At 43.3% G+C, this 25,093-nt stretch overlaps 2 protein-coding genes across 5 annotated transcripts in view; both read right to left on the minus strand.

Annotated features, from left to right (window-relative positions):
* Window positions 1-3,838: 3,838 nt before the first annotated feature.
* On the minus strand, window positions 3,839-18,509 carry SLC30A10 (solute carrier family 30 member 10). Of its 2 annotated transcripts, XM_083433356.1 has the most exons (5): window positions 17,976-18,509; window positions 17,411-17,458; window positions 9,250-9,333; window positions 7,806-8,045; window positions 3,839-6,871 (listed from the first exon to the last, which is right to left on the minus strand). In XM_083433356.1, exons 1-5 carry the CDS (start codon window positions 18,421-18,423, stop codon window positions 6,384-6,386), a joined length of 1,308 nt encoding a protein of 435 aa, XP_083289482.1. In that variant the 5' UTR covers window positions 18,424-18,509; the 3' UTR covers window positions 3,839-6,383. The 2 variants fall into 2 exon arrangements, with proteins under 2 accessions (XP_083289482.1, XP_083289481.1); XM_083433355.1 differs by lacking the exons at window positions 17,411-17,458; window positions 17,976-18,509 and adding an exon at window positions 10,615-11,405.
* A 4,615-nt stretch (window positions 18,510-23,124) lies between these two features.
* EPRS1 (glutamyl-prolyl-tRNA synthetase 1) overlaps window positions 23,125-25,093 on the minus strand; it is a 40,590-nt gene continuing 38,621 nt past the window's right edge. For all 3 annotated transcript variants that reach the window (XM_083433267.1, XM_083433268.1, XM_083433269.1), the window contains 2 exons: window positions 24,018-24,082; window positions 23,125-23,493 (listed from right to left, as the gene is read on the minus strand). In XM_083433267.1, coding sequence (XP_083289393.1) covers window positions 23,343-23,493; window positions 24,018-24,082 — 216 coding nt within the window. In that variant the 3' untranslated portion in view covers window positions 23,125-23,342. The remainder of the gene's footprint in view (window positions 23,494-24,017; window positions 24,083-25,093) is intronic.

Raw genomic sequence — 25,093 nt, forward strand, 5'->3', positions numbered from 1 at the left:
CTAACCCATGGTTTCCCAAACTTGGGTCTCCAGCTGTTTTTGGACTACAACTCCCATCATCCCTAGCTAGCATCCTTGGCAACAATCCAAGCAACAAGGCAGCCTATGAGAAATTGGTCTGTGGACCATTGGTCTACCTTTCTGCCTATCCTTCATTTCTACAAATTGCAAACATCAGCCTTTTCTTAAGAATTTGCCTACAAGTGTTTTTCTTTTCTCTTTTTAAACACAGAGGGTTGGATCCTGCGCTCAGTGTGAACCCATTGAAATCAATGGCACTTGAGTTATCCCATGACTAAATTGGTTTCAATAGGTCTACTCTAAGCATGACCAAGTCTGGATCCCGCACAATACACAATCCAGGACAACTTGCTTTCTGCCACTCTCGCCATCACCAGCAGTGAAATATATCACAGCCTCAGAATGCCCAGCAAACTGGTTCTGAAACCAAGAGAGTACATTATGTGGCACTACCAGATTTATGAACTGATTGCAGGTGTTTGATAGGCATGTACCATAATTTAAAAAGTGGTGCTGCTATATGACTCTGTAATAAAAACAAAAAGAATGGGATAAAATTGTGAGAGGAATTGGGGGGTGGATTTGATTCTGAGCTCATTTAAATAACTAATTCACATTTTCTGGAAGAATATATGAAGCAACACACAGCCATTCTTCATAATTTGCATTTCTCTGAATTTTGCAGTGGCAGTGCAGTTCTTTAGCCAATTAATGTGCCCCAAAATTTATATACTTGGGTAAAGTATGTGTTAAAATGCACATATCGGGGGGGGGGGTGCATGATATTAAGGAAATGGTTTTGCGAAAAGGGGCTGAATTGCATACAAATGAGCATAAGAATATATTCACACTAAAATGAATTTTCACAAGGACTTTTAAAAAATACAAATGTGTGAAAATGTGAGCTGAAAAAAGATTGGAAAATGAGAAACTGAGAGAAAATGAAATTGACATATTTGTCCATCATGTGTGTGAGAGGAAGAGGGGGAGGAAAGAGAGAGGAGAGGGTGGGGGAAGAGATAGATTATGATTATATAACAGATGCAAAGCAGGTCCACCTGAAAGGTGAGTGGGGGAAAAGAGAGGTCAGGAAAGTCTGCATAACTTGAGGAAAAGAGCAGGACTGGCCCTACCATTAGGCAGAGTGATGTATCTGCCTCTGGTGGCAGATGCTGGTGGGCAACACCAGTCTCACAAATGCCCTCCTGTCCTCCCTAAGCTAGCCTGTTCCTCACCTCCTGAGTCAACTACCTGTTGCCTAATGGTGTGGTGAAGGATGTTGTCCCCTTGCCATGTTTGAGATAGGAGTCCCAACTGTATGTAGACTGAGGGAGTGCAATCTGGTTCTTTGCCTCAGGCCACAAAAAAATCTTGAGTCGGCCCTGGCAAAGATGGTGACAGTTGCATTGTGTGCAAATGAGTTGCAAAACTAGTTAAGGAACTGCAGGAAACTGCTTGCCACAATAACTGGAAGAAAGGGGTCCAAGAATGGTGGTTCCGTGTGCAATTCAATGCCCAAGAAGCCCTGTTTAGACATTATACTTGAACAGGTTACAGTAATGCAAGTAGAGATTGTGGGGCCCTGCAGGCTAGCTCTGCCCCACCCCATGAGTCTGCTGGACCCACCTGCTCCTGCCCCAACCAGGCCATGCATAGAAAGTTCATCACAATCAGAATCCTCATAACTGTCAGGATGCTGTCAACGGCTCCCGGCTGGTTGCCCAGGAAAGTATTATTGGCATAACCTGTTGGCGTTTTGCAACTTTCTGACTAGTTGCAGGACCTTAGCCAGACCTAGCAGAGTAAACGCAGAATTCACGAAAACAATTGGCAACTTGGCTGCAGACAGGATGGACAAAGCAGAAACCAGGAACTTGTAGTTAGGTGTTTATTATATACAGTGGACTATTTACAGGAACAGAACAGAACACGGATCTTTAGCTAGCTCTCTCATACACGACTTACAACTCTCAACTCCTACACTCATACTAACACACATTCCAGTTAGTAGGCCATTAATCATTATTCCCGTGAGAGAGCTTGACCAATCATGGAGCTGTCTCCATGCCTCTGTATCACCATTCAGATTACTCCATATTGCCTTGGCTGTCTGCCAAACCCTAATTGACTTTGTGTGAGTAGCTGCACGTATTCAGATTCCCAACAAGTATAAAGACAAGGAAAAGTTTCTTACAGTCCTTTTTTATTTCAAACCTTACAGAGAGATGCTATAGAACCCATCCTCTTGGATAATGGCATTGTCCCAAGTGAATCTCCACCCCACCCCCATCTCTCCCACGTCCTCATTCATCATCATCATTAGCACCTCTTCTACAAGTGCTAAGTGCCCTCTGCCTTTGAGCTCTTTGCTCTCCTACTTTTAAGACCCACCGGGTTCTGGGAGATGGAGGGTCTGGAATGCTTTCTAATAACAATGTGTCATGCTTTGGCTCTCCCATGATTTCCCAACTTTTCCCCTCATCTGCTTCTGAGCTGCTACCTTCCTCAACCCCCTGTTGTAAATCTGTACAGTCATACCTCAGGATGAATACGCTTCAGCTTATTTTTGGGTTGCGCTCTGGGTTTATTTCAGCTTATTTCCGGGTTTCGCCACTCGCGCATGCACAGACACTCAAAATGACATCACGCACATGCGCGGAAGCGGCGAAACGCGACCCGCGCACTCGCAGTCGCATCTTACATTCGCTTCAGGATGCAAACGGGGCTCTGGAACAGATCCCGTTCGCATCCAGAGGTACCACTGTACTGTCTTCCTCTTCCTTCTCCCTGGAAGGGTCAGGATGGGGAGGCGGTCTCCACCATTCGTCCTCTGCCCAGTCCCTGACAATAACACAAGAGTTCCTGGTGCTCCCAGGGCCTTATCAGCTGAAGGCACCTATGAAACCTTCTTCGTATCTTCTCACTCAAAACTGGGGTTGACTGGTGTGCATGCCACCTGATTCTGACTATTGTGCTTTTGTGGTATTTGCAAAAGGAAGAGCCCACACTAAAGCTTCAGTCTTAGCTGGATGATAACGAGACCCAACTAGGAAAATAAAAAAGGGTTTGGACAAGCCTGCAGAGTGCAGACTGGAAATGCAAGATAACGGATGAGGCATTGAGCTATGAGATCAGAGCAGGAACTAGCAGTGTCACACCCTCCATCTGGAAGAGTAAGAAACTTTGAAAACAAGAATCTGGTATACAATTTTTGAAGAACACATGGCTTGTGGTTTGGGAGTAGGGAGGTCCTTTGTAAAAGAAACAGCTGTCTGTTGCATATGTTAACTCCCAAAGTCAATTTGAACTTTGTGGTTCTGCGATTCTATAAAACCAATTAGAACTAGTAATGCTCCAAGCCCATTCCCACCCAGCTAAGCCCCCTCCCCATATCCTCCACACACCACATTCCCAATGCCATGGCAAGCGGTTTTTGCTTAAATTTTCAAATTGGTTAAAAACCTGTTTGAGGGGGAATGCACCAAACAGCAGCATTTATCAGATCACAGGGTGTGTATGAACTGTGGCTGTACTCAGCTTCAAACACCAGGCAATTGTTATCTCACCCTTCCAAACTTACAACAGCACTGAGACACCATTTGCCAAATCGTCCAAAATATGCATGCCTCTTATAATGTTGATACATGTGAAAATTGCGGCATATTCCCTTAAAATACTACGTAAGGGCAGAATTCCTTTGGCACAGACACCAAATTTTACCTGACATTGTATTTGTACTTCCATATACACACCCAAGCACAAAATATCTAGTGAGAACAAGGCCTTAAAAGATTTTATTTTTCGTAGACACAAGGTGTTTACTTAAAAAAAACACTTTATTTACAGCATCCAACTTTTTCTTCTTCAACATATAAAATTCACAAGGCATGTGGAGAAAGTTTGCACCAGTGTTTTGTTCACAAAAGCATATATACAAGCCAAGGTTTTTAATTAGATGCAGAATTAGATGTGTCAGGTAAAACATTATTATTCCAAACAGAAATATATTCCAGAGAGTCCACATATTATACAGGCAAGAGGTAACTTCACAAGAAGTTATAACATAAACCTTCATACAGTGAAGAGAGCACATTGAAAAGATGATACACAACCACTTTCTTGGCAGTTCATTACCTGTGTAAATGATTTTTTAAATGTCAGCAACTGTCCCAAACAAAGCGCTTGGATTGAGACCATATTTGGCAGAAACTATAGAAATCTTTAGAATACTTTGGTTAAGATTCATGCAGCTTTCAATCCATGCATCTCAACATTAAGAATCAAGGACTCAGTCACCTCATCATAACCGTAAGATATCATGGCCATACTGAAGCCTGCAAAGAGAACTAAATCTTACTGAAATGTGCTACCCGATATGTGTGTTAAAATTTCAGGATGTGGCAAAATTTAGAGTTTAGAGGGCTTGATTGCAAATTTTGATTGTACCAGGAAGCTGGCCAGTCCACTTAGAATCCCCCCCCCGGGGGGGGGACAATGTTCTATTGTAATTTATAGTACACATTTGTAAGGGTATAGCAACAACCCTGTGGCTTTCTTCATCGCGGGATGGCTTCCATCGCGGCAGAATGAAATCCTTACATGTGCAGGAATGTGCTTAAAGCAAAAAATAAGAGGTCATGGATCAAAACATTCTATAAATGAGGATGGACAATCCACCCACTTCTTTCAAAGCTAAAGAAAATTTTGAGATGATGAGTAGGAAGTGGAACACAGGAAGCTGCCTTATTCCAAATAGACTATTGGTCTATCCAGCTCAGTATTGACTGGTAAGGCTCTCTAAGGTTAGAGACAAGAACCTTTCCCAAGTCCTACTTGGAGATGCCAGGAACTGAACCTGAGGACACGCCCAGGGCTGACCAGTATATCGTGTTTTGAAAAAATAAGACTTGGACAATGGTTTTGCAGAACAAAAACCCATGGGTGAGAACAACAACAGGTCAAGTGCTAGGAGCCGCTCTAGGAGCAAAGCAGCACATGCAATTGCATGTTTATAGAAACTATAAGAAGGTACAACAAATTTGATTTTTTTGGCAAGGGGGGAATCTTGACGACTCTTCCTGATCTGCAAAAGTTAGAGCAGTATAATAGTCAAAACCCTTGCTTCTCCTGAGAGTTGTCTTGGATGGATTGTATCAAGCTGCCACAGACATTCTTTGGCAAACATGTATCCTGAAGATTTCTATATTCCCTGGTGTTAACTCACTGACATGGATATTTGAAGCTGGTGAAACCTCTCACTTGCACACAGACACAATTGCAAGAGGTGCCCATTTCTTAAAGGGGAAAGAATGAGTAGGAACATGATCTATATTTCCAAGTAAGATATATGACATGTTTATTTGCGGCGGACATTTTGGAAATAGGAACGACACTGACCATCACCCCTCAAACAAAATATGTTTGTTATTTTGGAAATATGCAGAGTACAGTTAAGAAGTTATGCTATTTAAGATATGATTGGGGGGAATATAAATATATAACCTGTATACAAAAAAATCAAATCAATATTACAGATGGACACATACTAAAACACAACAGTCTCAACTCATGCTACGAAAATCCATACATTCATTCACTGAAATGGCAGGAAAATACACAGGCAGGAGAGATAATCATTTGTTTCAACGGTGCTTTCAACTGATAATACAGAGCAGCAATACTTTGGTGAATTATAACCATAGTTCACTGCCAGTGTTCAGGTAAACCTGCCTAGCAATCCCTTAGGCCAGCCTTTCCCCCACTTGGTGCCCTCCACCCCACTTTTCCGGAAATCCCACTTCTAATTTCAAGTAAACAAGAGGCATTTGAAAACAAGACTAATGAAACTACCACCTACTCTCATTCCTTCATAATGGTGCTCTGGGGCAGCCCAATCAAAGGGAACTAAGAGACCTGCAACGAGCACCACATTTCGGTAAAGGCAGAGTTAAAAAACCAGTGTGCTCAGCCGTAAGGTATTTACCCCTGGAGGAAAAGGAATTAAGTGTCAAAATGGCACTGGGCATATTTGGCAAATGCCAGAAACACTCCTTGAAGACAAGGGATGGCTAAAAGGCACTTCTGTTTCCTGGGATGTCCCTCATTTCAGCATTGCAGGGCTGAAGGTACCAGTGGCTGCATGGATAGAAGGGCCTTCTAACTGCACAGCTAGACCTTTAGATACAAGCCAAGAACACCTGCTCTAGATGCCCTCTTATGTTATGCATTGGACACCCAGCTGTCAAACGCCACTCCCCAGGCCTGTGGCAAGTGCTTGCCAGCAGCTTTTTAGCCAAGGGGGCATTGCCAAGGATAACTTTGCCCTAGATGAACAGCAGTCGCCAAGCGCGAGCCCAAGCTGCCTAGAATTGTGTGCTATTTATATAGGGCTTGCCATCGCCTGCTTCTTTGTAACTGTCCTTTGAGCAGCTGTGCTTTTTGACGGGCTCCTCGGCCCACATGGGTTCATTGGGAATCTCCACCACGTCTTTCCTGTGGAAGACTTTGTGCAGCGAGGGAGACAGGCTGCTCTTCTTCTCGTTGTAGCCGTTGACCTCAGCCAGGGCCGCTTCCTGCTGGCTGCAGCACAGCTGCGGGTCGCAAGCTCTGGAGATGCACGGAGTGCTGCATAGGACTTCAGGGTTCTTCTGGTCGGTGTACTCTGGCTGGATGGTGACTGAGTGGACCCCCGCTTCGTGGAACAACTCCCTCATCTTCTGCGAAGCGTCTTGGTAATCGGAACTGGTGTGGCATTTGACGTGGAGGGTGGCAATGTTCTTCCCACTGACCATCTCCCAGACGTGCACCTCGTGAATGCTTGTAATGCCTGGCACTTCGAGAAGCTTGTTTGCTGTTTGGTGGGGAGGGAGGACAATAAAAACAAGCAGAAAATAAACTCAATGAGATTTCATGAAGGGTCTACTGGCAGCAGTGATTTGATCAGAAACACTGTTCAGCAAAAGCAGAGAGAACCTTCCAGGACAAATACATTTTATGGGAGGGTCATGGCCAGATCCAAAACATTCCTGGAAGAAGCAGAACAACTGGGCCATGCCAAACTATGCCTAGAGTCTTCCTGGGCTGCAGGGGCATCAGCACAGCACCACACACGATAGGAAAACAGTGAAGTGGAGCACAAGTTCTGGAAACATTAGCTGATTGAATCAAATGTAGACCCTGCTAAATGGCAAGTATCTGTATGGATTAGGTACCAGCATAATTTTAGGAAACCCAGCATTGGATTATTTATGCCTTGCATGAGGTTGGAAAGTTATCCCCATGGGACGAGAGAACTATACTGCCCCTCAAAGCCTACAAAATTCACATTAAAAACACAAACCCTAACTTTGTAACTCTGGGGAAAAAATGTCTTGGAAACTGGGAGTTTCTGCACAAGTTTAAGTTCTAAAGCAAAAAAGCCCCCCAACCTTCACATGGTCTGAGTGTGTGCATAAGGCAAAAGATTTATTTTTATCCTGCCCAACTAACAATGCTCTCGGGCACTTAACTGTTATCCTTCTACCTTCTTACATCTATAGATGTATGCAGTGATTTCAGGGAACAGCAGCTCAACGCCTGCTGTTTTGCATGAGTACTGTGTTCTCGAAATGCATGCTTTCACTAATCCACCAAGATTTGAGTCATGTTGCTAAGACACCACCATGTGAGTCAGTTTCTCAAAGCTCCTGAGAATGTAGAGCTGGTGGTGGGGTGCATAATCCAGAAATGTAATTCCAGGAATAACACTGGCTTTTTAAGTGCTTCAGCAGTAAAATGCAACTTACTCAGCAACTGCATATTAACACTCTTGGGAACCATCTGCAGTAAGATTGTTGCCGTCTCCTTGATAAGCGGGAAGGCTGATGAGAGTATGATGATCACCATAATTATGGTCAGGCTTGGATCAATGTAGCACTCCCAGTTGCATGGGGTGTTCTCGTCCAGAGGAAGTGCATAGAATATGGAAGCAGCCACTACAACGATAACTGAGCCAAGAGCATCCCCCATCACATGCAAAAGAACACCTGAAATAAAGGACAGGAGAAACATTTGCTTTGATGATCAGATTTTGGGTGGTTCAAAGGCAGTAGATGTCAACCAGAGCTCAATCAAAGCTTGCTTTTGAACCTAACTTTTTATAAATAGGACAATATTAAAATCCAGGTTCCGCTTTCACATGTGACCTAGACCCATAATTCCTAATGTCATCACAGAATGACTACATTCATGTGAGTACTGGTATTAGATTCAAAGCATTAGCTTTAAGAATGGAAAAGCAAACTATAGAGGACATTATAAGTGAAATTTTACTTAGATGGCTGCTCAGCGATGCAAGTGACAAAGTGTGAAGACTGCAATGAGTCCATTTTGCCACATGTACACATAGTGAGAAACCACCATCTAGTGTGGCTTCCCAATGGCCTCCACAGTCACTTATGGACACACGGTTAAGACTATATTCATGCAGTAAAGCGCATGGGCACATGATCTTCACACACTTATTTTCTCCTATGCCTGTGTAAGTAAAAAATAAAATGTGGCGGTCCCTAAGCTCTTTGACCACAAGCCGAAAGCTGGATCATTTGATATTGTTAATGCGTCAGATACATGGACATCATCATGTGTAAAGGATTCTAAACTTGGCCTTCCAGGAGTCAACTTGGCTGCATCTGAGCAGCTATAGTCTATCTGTATTCTTTATATTTGGTCAGTAATTTAATAACCTGTTGGATTAAATATGGTTTATTGATATCTTGTACAGTGGCGGAGGAACCCTCTCTGGCACGAGGGGAGGCGCAGTCCATATGGGCTGCCGCTCTCTCGCGCGGTGGCTGTACGGGCTGCCTCTTGCACGGCGACCATACAGGCTGCTGCGCGAGCAGCACCCCATATGGACTGTGCATGTGCGGCAGCCCATACGGTCACTGTGCAAGATGCAACCCATATGGCCACCACTTGCGAGAGTGGCAGCCCATATGGACGCCACGCGAGCGGCACCATACAGACTGCAGGCGCCCTCAGCCGCTCAAAAACAGCTGGGGGGAGGCAGGGGCCATTTTGTCACCCCTCCCAGAGTGGCACCTGGGGCAGATCGCCCCCTCCGCTGCCCCCTTCCTACGCCACTGATCTTGTACTATAAATGTATTTAGAAACGGTGGGAATAAACCGGAATAGGTCGCCAATAAAGAGGGTCCCCCAAAATTGGGTAAGCTGTCTATCCTGTATTACCTCTGATATTCAAAGCTTCAGATTTTTTCTCTTTTTTCTGTATCACCTCATCTTCGGGCTTATTCTGGGTATTTATGGTGTCACCTGCATTCAAAGAAGAAACGCTGTGTTGTGTATAAGTTCTACAAACAGAAAAAACACCAATCTTTTCAAAACCAACTTAAATCTTAAACGGTACCAGACGTTTTAGCAATGACCCTCCCACGCCTGCATGCAGACAACACACGTGCAATCATAACTAGTAGCTGATGCATAATTTCATGGAAACGCGGAAAGTAAACAAACTCCAATACATATAAATCGCGGTTATTTATTTGTGCTTAAAAGCTCTGCAAACTCCCACACAAATTTTTTTTTGTCGGTAAAAGAAAAAAAAAATATTTCATGAGCAAAAGGACAAAGTGCAAAAACAAAATCCCCCTCCCAAAAAAAGTATTTGAAGAAAAAGAAACTAACACAGAGAGAAAATATTGTTAGGGAAGGACACCAATAATGAAAGGAGGGCCAATAAACATGAAAGAAGGGAACAGGAAGGAATAGAAAAGAAGGGGGGAAGGTGTAAAAAAGAGAAAGAGAAAAGTGTGGAGAGAAAAATAACAAACCAGAAAGCTGATGATGCCATGGAAAATCTGCCTCATCTAATCTACCTAAAAGTCAGTATAACATTAGAAGTTATTTAACTATACCCACTTTTAACTGGCATTTTACAGTAAAATCTGCACATTTTTTTGTACTTGGCCTGTGTTCATATCACCGAGAGACTAGATGGAGGTGGAGGAAAGAGAGGTTGGAAAGAGAAATTAAGAGTAGGGAAAGCTGAGGGAGGATTTAAAAATAAAGAGAGCCAGTGTGGTGGTTGGAATGATGGGCTTTGAAACGCCCACTTGGCCAAAAAGCTCACTGGAGGATCTTGGTTCCCTATCTCTTAGCCTAACCTACCTCACAGGGTTGCTGTGAGGACAAAATGGAGACGAGGAGAAGTGCGTACCACTCCCCAGAGAAAAAGTGAGGTATAAAAGTAATATAAATAAAACAAAAAAGTACCAATACAAGAGTGGGGGGTGTGATGGGATGGCAGTGAAAAACAAGAGGGAAGAAAGCATATAGGGCTGGATAAATATATTTATTCATCATAATATAAATAGAAGATTTATAACAATAAGAAGTGTGGGAAAATGTACAAGTTAAGGAAAGGAGGTGGGTGGGAAACAAATTATACTGATGCAAAGAAAACTGATGGAAAAAATCTGCCCCCCAAAGAAGAGAATATGGGGAAAACATCAGAAATGGGCAAAGGAGGAGAACGAAAATGGTGAAGAGAGGAAAGGAGGCGAGGGATCAATGGAGGAGGAAACCGAGAGGCACCTGCTCCGTCCACGCTGCCAGTCTCCAGGTCGAGGTCGAGGGCCGCTGGCAGGGCGCCCTCGGGGGCGGCAGAGCCGGGCTCGGGGTCTCCGTCGAGGCTGGGCTCCGGCGTGGCCTTAGCCGGCGGGCCGCGTCGCAAGCAGGCGGGCCAGCAGGAGGCCCAGTCCTGGAAGACGAGGAGCCCCACGAGGTTGACGGCGAGGCCGAGCGCGCCCACGATGAGGATGAGCTCGGCGTCGCGGATGGCCTGGGGGCTGGCCAGGCGCTGCAGGGCCTCCACGAGGATAGTGAAGGAGAGCGCGGCCAGGAAGACGGCGTTGCAGAGGGCGCCCACCACCTCGGCGCGGCCGTAGCCGAAGGAGGCGTCGGGGCTGCGGCGCCGGCGGCGGCGGGAGATGCGCCCGGTGGAGAGGCCCACGCAGAGCGCGATCAGGTCGGAGAGCATGTTGAACGAGTCGGACACCAGCGCGATGGAGTTGCCCACGTAGCCCGACACCATCTCGGCCACGAAGAAGCCCGCCGTCAGCACCAGCATGAAGATCAGGCGGCACGTCTGGCCCGTGTAGCGCCCCATGGCGAAGGGGGAAGCGGCGCGCTTGGAGAGGGGCGCGCGCTTGGAGAGGAGGGCGCTGCCGGGTGGGCGCCCCTACTCTTGAAGCCCTCGAGGGGCTTCCTGGGCTCCAGCCCCCGAGCGAGCCTCCGGGCTGGCTTGTTGCTTCGCCGTCGCCCCCTCCGTCGGGCTGGCTGCGCCTTTGGACCGGCGGGCAGAGAGGCGAAGGCGCGGCGCTAATCGCCCTCTCCGCCGCCTGGCAACAAGTGCTTTGCGCGCCCTGCCGCGGCTGGTGACTCTGCACTTTGCTTTTATAGAGGCGCGGCAGGGGCGGCACCGACGCCCTTCTGCACCGACAGCGCCCGGCGAGATTTGCCCCCGTCCGCAATTTCTTATCCATCAGCGCTAAAGGATAAAGGGAAAAAAGCGCCGATTGCCAACTCGCCGCCCCGCCCACGCGCTTGCCATGCACCCAGCCAAGGTACAAGAGCCGTCTCAGCATCTCTGCCTCCTTTGCTTTTAAATAGGGAAGATGTTGGACAGGTGTAGGTTTCACCTGCCCCTCCTGGGGATCATTTGGGGCGCTGCCACACACACATTAGGGTGTATCGTTTTCCCCCGTTGCCGGACACATGCTCTCACGACCATGTTTTGCAGCTATGGTTGTGAACTCGACGTTATCATAAAGAGTTGGCGATCCTATAATCTACCTGTTATTTGCAAATGCTCATCATATCTTAAATTATTGACCAATATTTATGGATTCCCCTGCCCCGTTTGAGCCCAGAGCCAAAATGGCCATAAAATAATCTTGGAAAGAGCATTTGAGGATAAGAAGTTTAAGCGCAGGTTTGCCCAGCCCAAAAGCTTGTTCTGAATATGTATATTCTCATTCAAACCCATATAAGCATCTCCAGAAAACATTTAAGCCCCGGGATTCTTTATGTTCTGCTTCCTTCCAGCTCAAGGATTCTTTTAAAAAGCAGTTACTTATAATATTACCAATTATGCCCGTCTCAGTTTCACTGTCTCTTATACAAGCTGGAATCAAATCTGAAGACTAGTCCGTATTTTAGATAAGATTATCTTGTCATTTGTGGGCTGCCATTTAATTTCATCCTGATTTTAATTTTAAGATGTATTTTGTTTAATTGTTTGATTGTGTTTTTAATGTATCATATATTTGGTGTTAGCCACCCTGAGCCCGGTCCTGGCTGGGGAGGGCAGGGTATAAATAAAATTTATAATTTTTATTATTATTATCATTATTATTACACGAATCCAATGCTACTACAATCAATGCACATTTAAAGACCTGACTTCCCCCAAAGGATCCTGGGAACTGTAGTTTGTTAAGAGCACTAGGAATTGCAGCTCAAAGAGAAGCTACAGTTTTCAGGTTTCTTTGGGGGGAACTCATGTGCTTTAAATGCATGGTGCAAATCTGCAGATGGATCTTCATCAGTAATTCCAAATTAACTTAAGCGGATGACATGTTTTGAAATGTTATCAGCTTAAATTAATTTGGAATTAATGTTGCCATTGAATAACCTATTTTGAAATTCAGTGACTCACCAATATTAAACATTGCAGGATGGAAGGAAAAGTTACCCAGCGTCAAGGAATATTGTGGTCCAATGGGCATAGATTAGACAACATGAAAAAAGTCTGGAACTAATTGAAATCACAAACAATGGTATAGCTCTTTTCCCTAAAAGCTTACAAATCAACAACAATTTAGAATTAGAATTAGAATTAGAAATTTATTTGTCATTGTCCGTATATACACAGTATACACAACAACGAAAATCAAAACACCCACACAAAGACCGGGTTCACATACACATTTGCACGTACCTCCAACACTCTCATCCCATTCAGACATAATCTATAAAACATACATAATCCAGAATATAACATGACCTAATATAACATAACAACAAAAAGAGGCAGCATTTTCTGTATTGTCCAAGTCATACACCTTAGGCACTTATTTGCCTGTTACAAAATTCATCCATTATATGATATTCTCGTCCTCAAAAACCAATGAAACAGCATCTGTTCCCCACCACCATGCACAAAAGAAGTATCATTTTCTCCTGAGACAAGAAAAATGGCTCTCCTCCTTGTTGGTGAAGAAGATATGATATATCTTCACTATATCCTGCATGTGTCATAGAATAGTAGAGTTGGAAGGGACCATGAGGGTCATCTAGTCCAACCCCCTGCAATGCAGGAATCTCAACCAAAGCATCCATGGCCGATGGCCACCTCTGCTTAAAATCCTCCATTGAAGAAGAGCCCACCACGTTCTGAGAGAGTCTTTTCCATTGTGGAACAGCTCTTACCATCAGAAGGTGGGATTCTTTCTTTCTGTTCCCCAACCGAATTGATTCACTCCAATGCTGCCGGATTGGATAGTGGCAATAGTGTTTTACTGCCAAGTTGTAAGTGGATGCTGTAAATGACACTGCCTTATCAAATTGTAGCAGACAAGAATATGATTACGGTTATGTTTAATATCCCAAATTGGCTTGCCAAGTTCTGTCGAGGAAAGAATAATAGCATTTGTAGTTCCCATTTATTCAAATAACAGTTGAAATATCAAGCAGATCTAACTGAAATTGAGAGACTTTAACATTAAGGTAAAAAAAAGAGAGACTAATTCTGTGAGTAGCATAGTTTTAGCATCATTTACTCTCTTGACTGTTGCTTAAACCTCGAGTCACACTATTAATTATGTGTGCAAGGATTAAACTGGGGCAACACGACTGCTAGCCATGATGGATATATCTTACCTAGAATCATAGAATCATAGAGTTGGAAGAGACCACAAGGGCCATCGAGTCCAACCCCCTGCCAAGCAGGAACCACCATCAGAGCACTCCTGACATATGGTTGTCAAGCCTCTGCTTAAAGACCTCCAAAGAAGGAGACTCCACCACACTCCTTGGCAGCAAATCTGTGCATCCCAGTTGCTTAGGATCATATTGCACTCAGGTCCTGCTTGTGGGCTGCTGTGAGAACAGACTGCTAGACTAAATAGTCCTTTGGTTTGATCCAACAGGACTCTTCCTGCTTTCTTATGTTCTGCAGACCAGTTTGTGGCAGACCATAGCTGTCTTTTTGTTCTCATGCTTAGCCATTCAGTGGGTTCGTAACTACTGGATTTTCTAGATCTCAGCCCTCTTAATGATATCAGGCCATAACAGCCTGCACCTGATTGCTTATGGTGAAGCCAATGTCAAGAATTACAAACCCAGCACAGGGACTTCTCCATCCTCAATGAACCAGTTGAGTTTCAGAATCCTTGTGGAGAAAGCCACTGACGAAAATCAAGGAAGCATGAGACAGTGGCTGGAATTTGGTTGTGACAAAAAGATTGTGTCGCCTTGGACAAGTCTCTGTCTAATATAACTATCCGGCCTCCCGGGATTGTATTTAGGATTTATGGACATATTGGTCTATTTTGGTTTCTCCGTGTTTTTCCTGTCTTATGTTCAGATTGACCATATCCACATCAGTTTGTGAAGTTTGTAAAGGTCCTGACAAAAATTCATATACATTTTCATAGGAATTTAAGAAGCTGCTATATAATGAATCCAGACCATTGGTCCAGCTAGCTCAGCATAATCTGAATAGTGCTGGCTCACAAGAATTTCAGACAGATTTCAGTCCTACCTGGAGACTCTGGGGATTAGACCAGGGAAACGTCTATATCCAAAACAGATACTTCATCACTGAGCTATAGCCTTTCATGTATGCTTCTCCTAATATAGACATTTTTGCATGCAGTTCTGTCTAACGTACATATTTTTTTCCAGCAGTTTCTCCTCACAGAATGCCCTTTTTACATTATTTTCTTACGCACACCTTTTTGTGTGCACTTTTACCTAATGCACACTTTTTGGTGTGCATATTCTCGGCCGGAGAATTGCATTGCAAAATTCAGAGAAGTGCGAATTTCAAAGGATAACTGCAAAATTAGGTAGAATAAGAACAGAGAAATCACATGCACACCCTACATTTAAGGCACTCTTACAGCACTTTAACAGTCATGGAGAATCCTGGGAATTATAGTTTGTTTGGGGTGCTGAAAATTGTAGGTCTTTGAGGTCAGCACACGTAACAAACCAGAGTTCCCAGGATATTTGGAAGGAGCCATTGTGGAATGAGAGTTTTAAATGCATGGTGTGGATGTGATCCAAATCCAAAGTAATAATAATAAAAGCTATAATAGTGCAGGGAGGGGAAGCATCTTCACTCAACACTGAAATAATAATACTGTGAACACCAGGCAGGCTTCCTTGTTGACGGACTTTGACAAGCGGTGTCACTACTAAGGAGATCTCCTTTCTAGTCCCACCTACCTTACCTCAGGTAGGGCATCTGGATGATATCCTCAAAAGACTGGCTCACTTTATAAGCAGGTTGATATGAGAGTAGGTGTTCCTGCAGGTATCTGGATTCCATCCCTGAAGGACTTTGAAGGTAAGCACCAGCACTTTTAATTGTGCTCCCTGTACGATCTCAGGGAACAATAACTTTGCATATTCAAGAAGGAGCTATAGCCAATCCTGCGAAGCGTACCTGTATGAGATATGCATTTGAACACCTGTTTGCCAGATTCCCACTTGGCATTTTGAGGGACACGTTTTTAAAAAATATCCACCTAAAAGAATGTGTGATTTGGCTCCAAGTCTGTTCAAAAGCAGTAACTCTGTAAGATGGCATGCTGTTTCTAGGTTACCCCTGAAGGATTCTTAATAATTGTGGCCAAAGTGCAAAGCTGGCTAATAGCCATTTATACAACAACCAGATTATTAATTGCTAGAAAGCGATAATTGGCTTGTCCATTGACGTCAACGGGCTGCACAGTTATCACTAAGGGCAGAGTGTGATGAGATGTGGATTGCATAGCTTGGAATGTGTCCTCTACATTCGGTTTCCATTGCTCCTGCACTGTGGGGAGGTACTATAGGTCCATGAATACGCTCCAGAAACCACTCAAGCTGAAAGGGCAGGGAATTTACTGGACCTGCCACCACTGCTTCCCACACCTCCCAATTCTACAAGTTTATTTGGCCAGAATAGTGACTACAGCTGTTCATGTTTAGACAAACAATTATCTCTGACACCTAAATGTTAGCATAGTCCAGGGATAGCCATCCCAGGCGTTGCTGGTCTCCAACTCCCATCAGCTGCAGCCAGCATGACCAATGGTCATCAAGGATAAGAGCTGTTGGCCAACAGGATCTGGAGAACATCAAGTCCTGGTAGAGCATGACAACTGACTTTTCAAATGCTCTGCTTTAGTATTAGGGCATTGGTACTCACACAATTGCCAGAGAGAGAGATTTAGCAGGCCCCATCACTGTGCTCCTTTAGACACCTGCTGAAAACCTTTCTGTTTCAGCAAGCCTATCCAGACACAGAATTTGCTCTTAAATTTGCTTTATCTCATTTTAAATTGTATTTGTTATTACCGAAATGTTTGCCACACTGAGCTCCTTTGGGAGGAAGGGTGGGGCATACATTTAATACTGAAATAATATCAAACTTGGTTGACCAAGAAAATAACAGTGGAGTGATTATGTGTTCTCCCCAAGATCCTAATGAGAAAAAAGAGTCGACACACAACTTTCAACCTTTTATTTTATTTTAATTGTGTAACACATTTGCAACTTGCCCAGCCATCAATAGAGGTGGCTCATAACAATAATTAAAATCAGAAATCATATACCTTTGACATAATATATTGGTACAAACTAGTTATATCCAAAGAAATGTGTGTAGCTTTTTTCAAGCAAGAACAAATGTGACCCCCGTTGGCAGTGCAGTGGAGAGATATTGCCTATTATAGTGCAGCTTCTTAATTCTGGACCCAGAACTTACGTAATGTGCCATAAAGCTCCTGATGATTTAAGCAGACGCTGATTTATTTATTTTTAAAGTCTCTTAGGGGATTCAGATTTTCATTTCTACTGTTTGGCCTTTTCCCAGACTTCTACTATTCTCTTGACAGAATTCAGCCAGCAGTGTAGATTACTTAATTTCAAGGAACAGTGAGATGACGCTTCTCTTTCTCATAACGCAAATAGGCGGCGGCAGCAGCAACAAATCAGCAATGTAGCCCTGATCACACAGTCACTCTCACACACATTCTTAGTGCCAATGCATACGTATAGAATAGTATATGTTGTATCTACTTCTGTACATATGGAATAAGGCATTTTCAAGACTCACCTAAATCAGGAAAGGTTGTTATCACTGGGCCTTCTTTAATTGAGTACCCTAAGAAAAATATTAATGGAAAGCATACTGATTAAATATTCTGGGAAAGGCTCAGACTAACCAAACAGCAATAGAATTCGTTTAGTTTTAAATAACCAGTTATTCCACCTCTGAAGAGTATAGACTCAGCTGAATAGCCATGATTTCATCAAAACTAATGGAAAATATCCATAGCCTCAAAGTTATATTTCCAATAGAAGTAGTTAGGGTTGCTTCCAAATGTAACTGAGTTGTGTTTTGATAAGAGGAAATGCCACACTGGTAAGGACTGGTGGTTCTCGGTAACTTGCAAAAAGCTTGTGGCTTGTGATGCATTGTAATAATTTTTTGTTATTTAAAAAAAGGCCAACACATGACTGCTTTTGATCATGCCACATATCGAACTACGGTATTTAAAAGTTTAGGGTCTGCATCAAGGAGCAACCCCCCCAAAAAAACCCCACCCTTTAATAAAGTGTCAACCTATGTCTAGAAGTATTAGTTATGGACAAGGTAGTGATTTTTAAAAATTCCTTACCTGTTTCCATGTCTTGGTCAAAAGAGTCATGGCAGTAACAACAGTCCAGAAAGACGACATAATTGACCGCGTTGAAGAACAGCCCCACAAGCCCAGCGATTAGGACAAACAGCGCATTTTCGGTCTTCTGTGGATTGAGGAACCTCTTCAGGGCTTCGATCAGGATGCTGAACATGAGGGCCGTGGCAAAGACAGAGTTGCCAAATGCACCCACCACATCGGCCCGGGGGAAGCCGAAAGTGCCGTTCTTGTGCCACCGAATGCGGCTGACTCTTACGCCCAGCAAGCCGACGATCATAGAGATCAGGTGAGACAGGACAGCAAAAGCGTCCGACGTGAGAGAGAGGGAGTTACCTATGTAGCCCACCACCATTTCGCCCACAAAAAGCATAAACGTCACAATGCACATGAAGAAAAGCCGGCTGCTCCGTCCTGTGTAGCGACCCATGGCGGAGAAGCGTTCTCTGTGCTTGCGAGAAGGGTCTTGGCAGGATTAGCAAGCGACGATTGGCAGGTCTCCCCTTTTTATTGTCTGCTGCTGCTTGTGTTTAGAAGCTAATTTTTATAAGATGCACTAAAGCAATAAAACCAGTTTAAAGGGCAATTAAGCCAGGGGGTTATCGCGTGGAGGCCGCCACTCAATAAGTGCGTAAAGGAAACTAAGATATCAAATGAAACAAGCTGTTTGTTTGTCTCATTGCCCGGGATGCTAATGTTTGAGGCTGCAGCCACAATTCTTCACAGCTGGGGCGCCCGCCTTATTGTTCACAGAGGTTCATTGGGTGCTGGAGGGGAGGAATGAGGCCTTGAGCAGGACCTTGGCCTAGGCCAGAGGTAGAAAACATGATGCCAGGTATTGATGGGTTCAAACTCCCATCTGCCTCAGGCAACATGATGGGGGATGTAGTTCAGCAATATCTTGAAGGCACCTGGCCTAGGTCAGCGTTTCCCAAACTTCTGGGAGCTGCAACACCCTTTTTCTGAATCAAAATTACAAGTGCAATTTAATTCATGGGTAGGCAAACTAAGGCCCGGGGGCCAGATCCGGCCCAATCACCTTCTAAATCCGGCCTGCAGACAGTCCAGGAATCAGTGTGTTTTTACATAGGTGGAATGTGTCCTTTTATTTAAAATGCATCTCTGGGTTATTTGTGGGGCATAGGAATTCGTTCTTTCTTTTTTTCAAAATACAGTCCAGCCGCCCACAAGGTCTGAGGGACAGTGGACCGGCCCCCTCCTGAAAAAGTTTGTCGACCCCTGATTTAATTTTTATACACCCTTTATATTGGGAGGATGAAGCAGTCGGAATTGGTCATACATAAGTAAGAGCCAGCATTGGATTAGGATGAGGAGACGCAAGTTCAAATTCCCACTCAGTTATGGCCCAGTTACTTTCTCTCTTCCTCTTTCTCTCTCTCTCTGCCTAATCAACACCACAGGGTTGTTGTGGGATAAAATGAGGCAAAGCCATGCATTCCCCCCCCCCCTTGGAAGATTCAGGATAAAGAAAGTACCTCTTCACACACTGCGTAGTTAAACTATGGAGCTCTCTCCCACAGGACCTACCCAGATGGCTTTAAAAGAGGATTGGACAGATTCATGGAGGAGAGGTCTATCGGTGGCTACTGGCCGTGGTGGTTGTGCTCTGCCTCCACAGTTGGAGGCAGCAATGTTTCTAAATACCAGCTGCTGGAAACCATCAGAGGGGAGAGGGCTCTCATGATCAAATCCTGCTTGTGGGTTCCCCACAGGTTGGCCCTTGTGGGAATAGGATGTTGAACTAGATGGGCCACTGTCTGGATCCAGCAGGTTCTCCTCACGTTCTTTAAAGGACAGTGGACACCACAGACGTGTGGACAGAATGCAAGTATTAGTGGAAATAGAAAAATAAGCCTGAGCAGAGAATGGAGGAATGGTTTTCTGAGTTAGAGTCCTTGGCTATGCAACCAGTTGCTGTGTGTGTGTGTGTGTGTGTGTGTGTTGTTTGACAGGGCTTTCTTCTTTGCAAGTCCACATTCAAATTTGCTTAAGACCAATTGGTCATTTAAGGGCACTGTCACGGACGCAGCCTGTTCATTCTGCAAACTCTTCTGCAAACAAGCCTAAAGTTGTAAAAACCAGACAGTCTTTTCATTGACTGCCCGGAATTCCATATTCCTGATGCTTTTTTTAAACCAAGTGACTGCCTAAATGGGTCCAAAGTTAGAAACACAATAATTTCGCTAAGCCTTCTGGTAATTTATGGTAATCATTAAGTTGAAACCATTACCTTTTTACTATAGAAAAGAATGTAATACCAATCTGTATATCTTAAACTGCATGCCCCTTCATTCCCAGAAGTATGTTTCTTGGCCCAGTTGACAGAAGAACTTGGTGATCTGCATGGTCAGATCATGGGTGACAGCTATTCGCACAATCAGCTTCCTATTGGAACAATATAAAACCCCAAGGAGCTGCTGATTCCTGGTATAGTTGCTAATTGTAGTGGAAGTCGGTAGCTTCTTATGGAACTAATCACCTAGGAAATGACAATAGATCCCAAAAATTCAGAGCTAATTGGGATTTGCAGAGCTAATTGGGATTTGCAATGAATGTCCCCTGCCCACTTTCATAATTGCATTCATTTCCAGTGTTAAAATAGGTGGTGACCTTGCAGTTATCACTGCCTTACACGTTTCTTTATAATGCTGAAATTGTTTCCCAGATCCTTATTCAACCAAGAGTCATGTGAATAAGACTTTATTTGATGCTACACCACAAAATAAGAATGATAATACCCCATAGCATACATCTCTATCACTGGAAGACTCTCCCCTCAAGAGGCAACATCATCCTCTGGGGCAAAAATGCATTAATGTACAGTAATGAATAAGGGAATGGGATCTGTGCACTCCAAAATAAAGCACTGGGCCATCCCAAATGACACCACCAGGTGAACATCCCCTACGACGTGCCCTAGAGTTGAGTCCAGCCTGTTACTTTCCTGTTGCAACTACAGCAGCGTCGCAGTTTTGCATGTTAAATAGAAGGTCTAGCTTGTTCATTTTCAATTTCGTCATGATGATGATAGCCCATCTCCTCTTCAAACAGATGTTCACCATCCTCCATCCTGGTTATCAGTTTGGGAGTATGTACCTTTCAGTGCAAGTTAGCCCATTTTTTCATGCACACACATTTTAATGGCTCACACTTCTATGTGCAGCACACGTTTTATTGCGCTTCGCAGATGTTGCTCCTGAGTTCACAGGTGCAGCTGTAGGCAGACCAGTCCCCATCCTACCCCACCACCCCTTTTCTGGCCATGGGTTTTCCCCCTCCTACCCCTGCAGCTGGGGCATGTGTGGCTTAATAGGCTAGTATAGTGTAAACATAACTTTTATATGTACTGGGAAACAAAACAAAAATTGTATGACTCACTTAATTGCAATATTCACTTTATTGTGGTGATCTGGAACCAAACCCACAACTTCTCTGAGGTATGTCTGTACTTTGAGCAGACTATGTTGGATGAACAGCATTTCTTTCACAATTAATTTCCAGGCAATATCAAGAGCCAAGGACAGCAGGGAAAGAAAGCTGTTATCAATACTAGCTATATACAATACACGTTACTAAATAAAGCTTGCTTTCTCAACTGGCCAGCTAAACCATGGGTAGCCAATAGATCTCAAACCCTCGGAGAAGGAAAGCTCTGATCCTAAACCTTGGCTGCCTTGTGGGTTATCTTTGGGAGAAGAAAAGGCTAAGGATTGAACCCTATACACATCTGGAGGGGAGTCCCTAAGGAGCACACCTCCTCCCAGCAACTCCTGCAGCCAAGCTGGTGCCAAATGTATTGTTCCACTTTCCTTTGGATCACCACAACAAGGCCAAGAGGTGGATCTTGTTGTACGGGCAGCTCAGGACCTCCATACACACTTAGCTTTGGCTGGGTCATTCAGCGCTTTTTCCAATTATGTTTTGGTTTCAAGGTCAGGGCAAAGGAACTTCTGAGGGTGCAAACTACAGAGAGGGCCCGTCTCCTGAGAGGGTCTGTAGGGAATGAGATGGTCTTTCAAATATTTGGAATCATTTAGGGCTTTAAACACTCGCACCAGCTCATTGAATTAATGTTCCTACTGAAACTTTAAAAAAAATAAATCAGAGTAATTGTGATCAAGAGACAGAAACTCAAGCAAATGACATAGTGTGGGCATTATTTAAATTGAGTTGTTCTGAATCTGCCCTTCGTTTCTTTGAAGCTGCAGTGACTCAAAAGCCAAGCCAGCCTTGTTCAATGTTTCCCCTACTACATCTGTTCATGCCAATCATTTTTCAAATTGATATTTTATTAAGAGAATTTCATTTCTAAAAAGGTAGTGAGGGGGAAAAGAAAAAAAACTGTTATATTACCATATATTAATATACAGATGCTTATTCTTATTATCCTAATGTACACATAATTGTCAGTAATCTAATATATTCTGTGTAAACTAGTTCCAAATATCACTGTACTTACCCAAAGAAAGTATGCGGCTATAAGCTATCGGTTCATATGTTGCCAATGTTGTCATGCTGTCCGGCCATTGATTAAAGGGGGTTGATTCCCCTATTCCTGCCAATCATAGGAATGATCAGCAATTATCACAGTATAGGTAGCATTCTTGTAAATCTTGTGAAAAATGACTTGGTAAAGGCACAAGATAGGGAACTGTTCTATCTGCAGGTGCTGGAAATATAACTGGTTTCAATGGTCATTGTGACGTAGATATTTAAACTAAACAAGGTGGCATCCATTGAAGTTGCTTCCAGTGAAGATTATGTACACTAATGTGGTGCTCTCCAGATGCTGGATTACAAATCCCATCATCCCTGACCACTGGTCATATAGGCAGGAGCTCATGGGAGTTGTAGTCTGGAGGGCACTATGCTGTAAACGTTTAAGTTTTTCTAACGATTGGTTTTCTAATCTTCTAATACACAATTTTAAAACTTTAAACTTAGCACTCTGTAGGCAGACAGTATCTTCCACTCGTGGAATGAAGTGTTGCAGCTCATTCAAGAATGTTGAACACTACAGTATTAATGTGAATTCATCCAACCTTTGCATACGGCATTGCCTACCACACAAACCCATTTTATCCCATAAGCCAAAAAAGAAGCCAAGTGGTAGCTGACAATATGTATTTATTATTAGAGATGTTGTATACAGAAAAGTCTGTGCATCACTGCTAGTCTGACTGAAGGGGCTCTTTGACTCTGTATGGCTTTATTTGCAGCTGTTTTAAAAAGTAACAAAAACGTGATAGGATCTGGGAAGATTTCAGTCTTTATTTCAAAAAGTTGAGGGCTTGAAAGATAAAGAAAATGGTGTTTCAAACTAGCAGTTTAGTAACTACGGCCAAAGAGGGTGTAGAACTTGGCAAGGTTCTTGCCACAGACACATTTTGCTCCGTTCTCCAGCTTACACAGCGGCTTGAAGGGGATGCAGAGACTTTTTGCTCCCATGGATGGAGCGCCAGGCTCAAGGTCTTGATCTCTGAAATGGAAAGTAGATTTCCTTTAATGCCCAAAACTGAGCTAAATGGCAACACCCCACAACTGTGCACTAACCAAAGGTATCACATATGACCTAAATGTGAGCCTGATTTGCAGAAATCAAAACACACTTGAACCAAAGGAATTAATGCTGCGCAAAGAGTAAAGTTATGGTAGCTATATAGATTTGCAAGAGAGCTGTACAAAGACAAAAGGCTGAGCGTTGACAAAAACGAGGGACAGTCTATTGTCCCATAATTAGTAGGGATGTTGCAGGGCTTCCAGTGACATGAACCAAAGGATGTCTTAGCATCTTAATACAGATCATGGTCTTCCACTGTAAACTGTTCCTCCAACAGGTCTAGAATAAAAGTGCTTTCCCTTTTAGAAAAATTACACTTCTTTAGCATGGGCCCCATAACATCTACTACAAGGACCAATTCCTATTTTTGTCAGAGCAAGTGTGCATCTCAATTGGTACTTATGTATTTGTACAGTTATGTCTACACACAAACATTTATTTACCTGGCAGTTGTCTTTTTGATCCAGTCCTCACAATCTATTTCACCACAGAATGGAATCTGCACTATCTGAAGTCAGAAAGGAAAATAAACATTGTTGAGGTTATATAATTAATCTTAATTAAAGTCTTATATATTGAATAAAACTTGTCTGTTCCAATTTGCAAAGGGAAATAGCTGAAATGAGTCCAACAGAAAGTAGTATAATGTTTATCTGTTTTAGCTGCCTTGAAAGAAGTCAGTCTGATTCAAAAGCCTTATGATCTTTATATTTCACTACAAATAAAATTTCACTCCCCTGCCGCTCTGGCCTAATATTTGTGTGTACATTCAACACACTGGCCCCAGTAGAGAGCTTCTTGAAGGTGAATGTTAGCAGAATCTGAATGGACTTTTTAAAACATCTTCAAATTAAGATAGAAAGTCGCCCCTTAGTGGTGCAACTGAGTAAAACACCACTTAAAGGCAGATGGTGTAAAGAAGGACAATGTCATAAGAACTTATTCTGCAAACAATTCATAGAAAAACCAGCCCCTAACATATCTGCTTGAAGTGAAAATTTGAATGCCATGTTTTCTCTCCAAAAGTCATTGATTAATTGAATATTTTAGCTTTCATGTATTTTGCCAGAATTTCAGAAACACTCCTGGATCCAGAAGCAAATGTATTTTGCAATAATGCACACAGAAGTGCTCATCTTAAAGGCAGAGAGGTGCATGTGTAGGGAACTCAAACCACCAAGAGATTATTTGACTGGCATGTTAAACTGAATGACATGCCCTGGTCTGCAGAACCAAAGAAATAACCATTATGAGTTCTTGAACTTCAAGTGACGTGTTCGCTTTTCAATAAAGAATTGTTTGTTTTCCAAGCCATAAAGGCTTTACAGGCATTTGCTACATTTGAAATTTAACATAAACTAAGCCCAGCTTCAAGAGATAGCACATACAGCACGTAGGAAAGTTAATAATTTCTCATAATTCAGCATTGTTTGAGTGATTAAACTTCATTCTGACTCCAACTTTTAGAAAAGAAATTGATTCAAACTTGAAGCACACATTAAGGGAGCCTGCTATTCTT

Source organism: Podarcis tiliguerta (genome assembly GCF_965153285.1).
Source record: "Podarcis tiliguerta genome assembly, chromosome: 3".
NCBI lineage: Eukaryota > Metazoa > Chordata > Lepidosauria > Squamata > Lacertidae > Podarcis > Podarcis tiliguerta.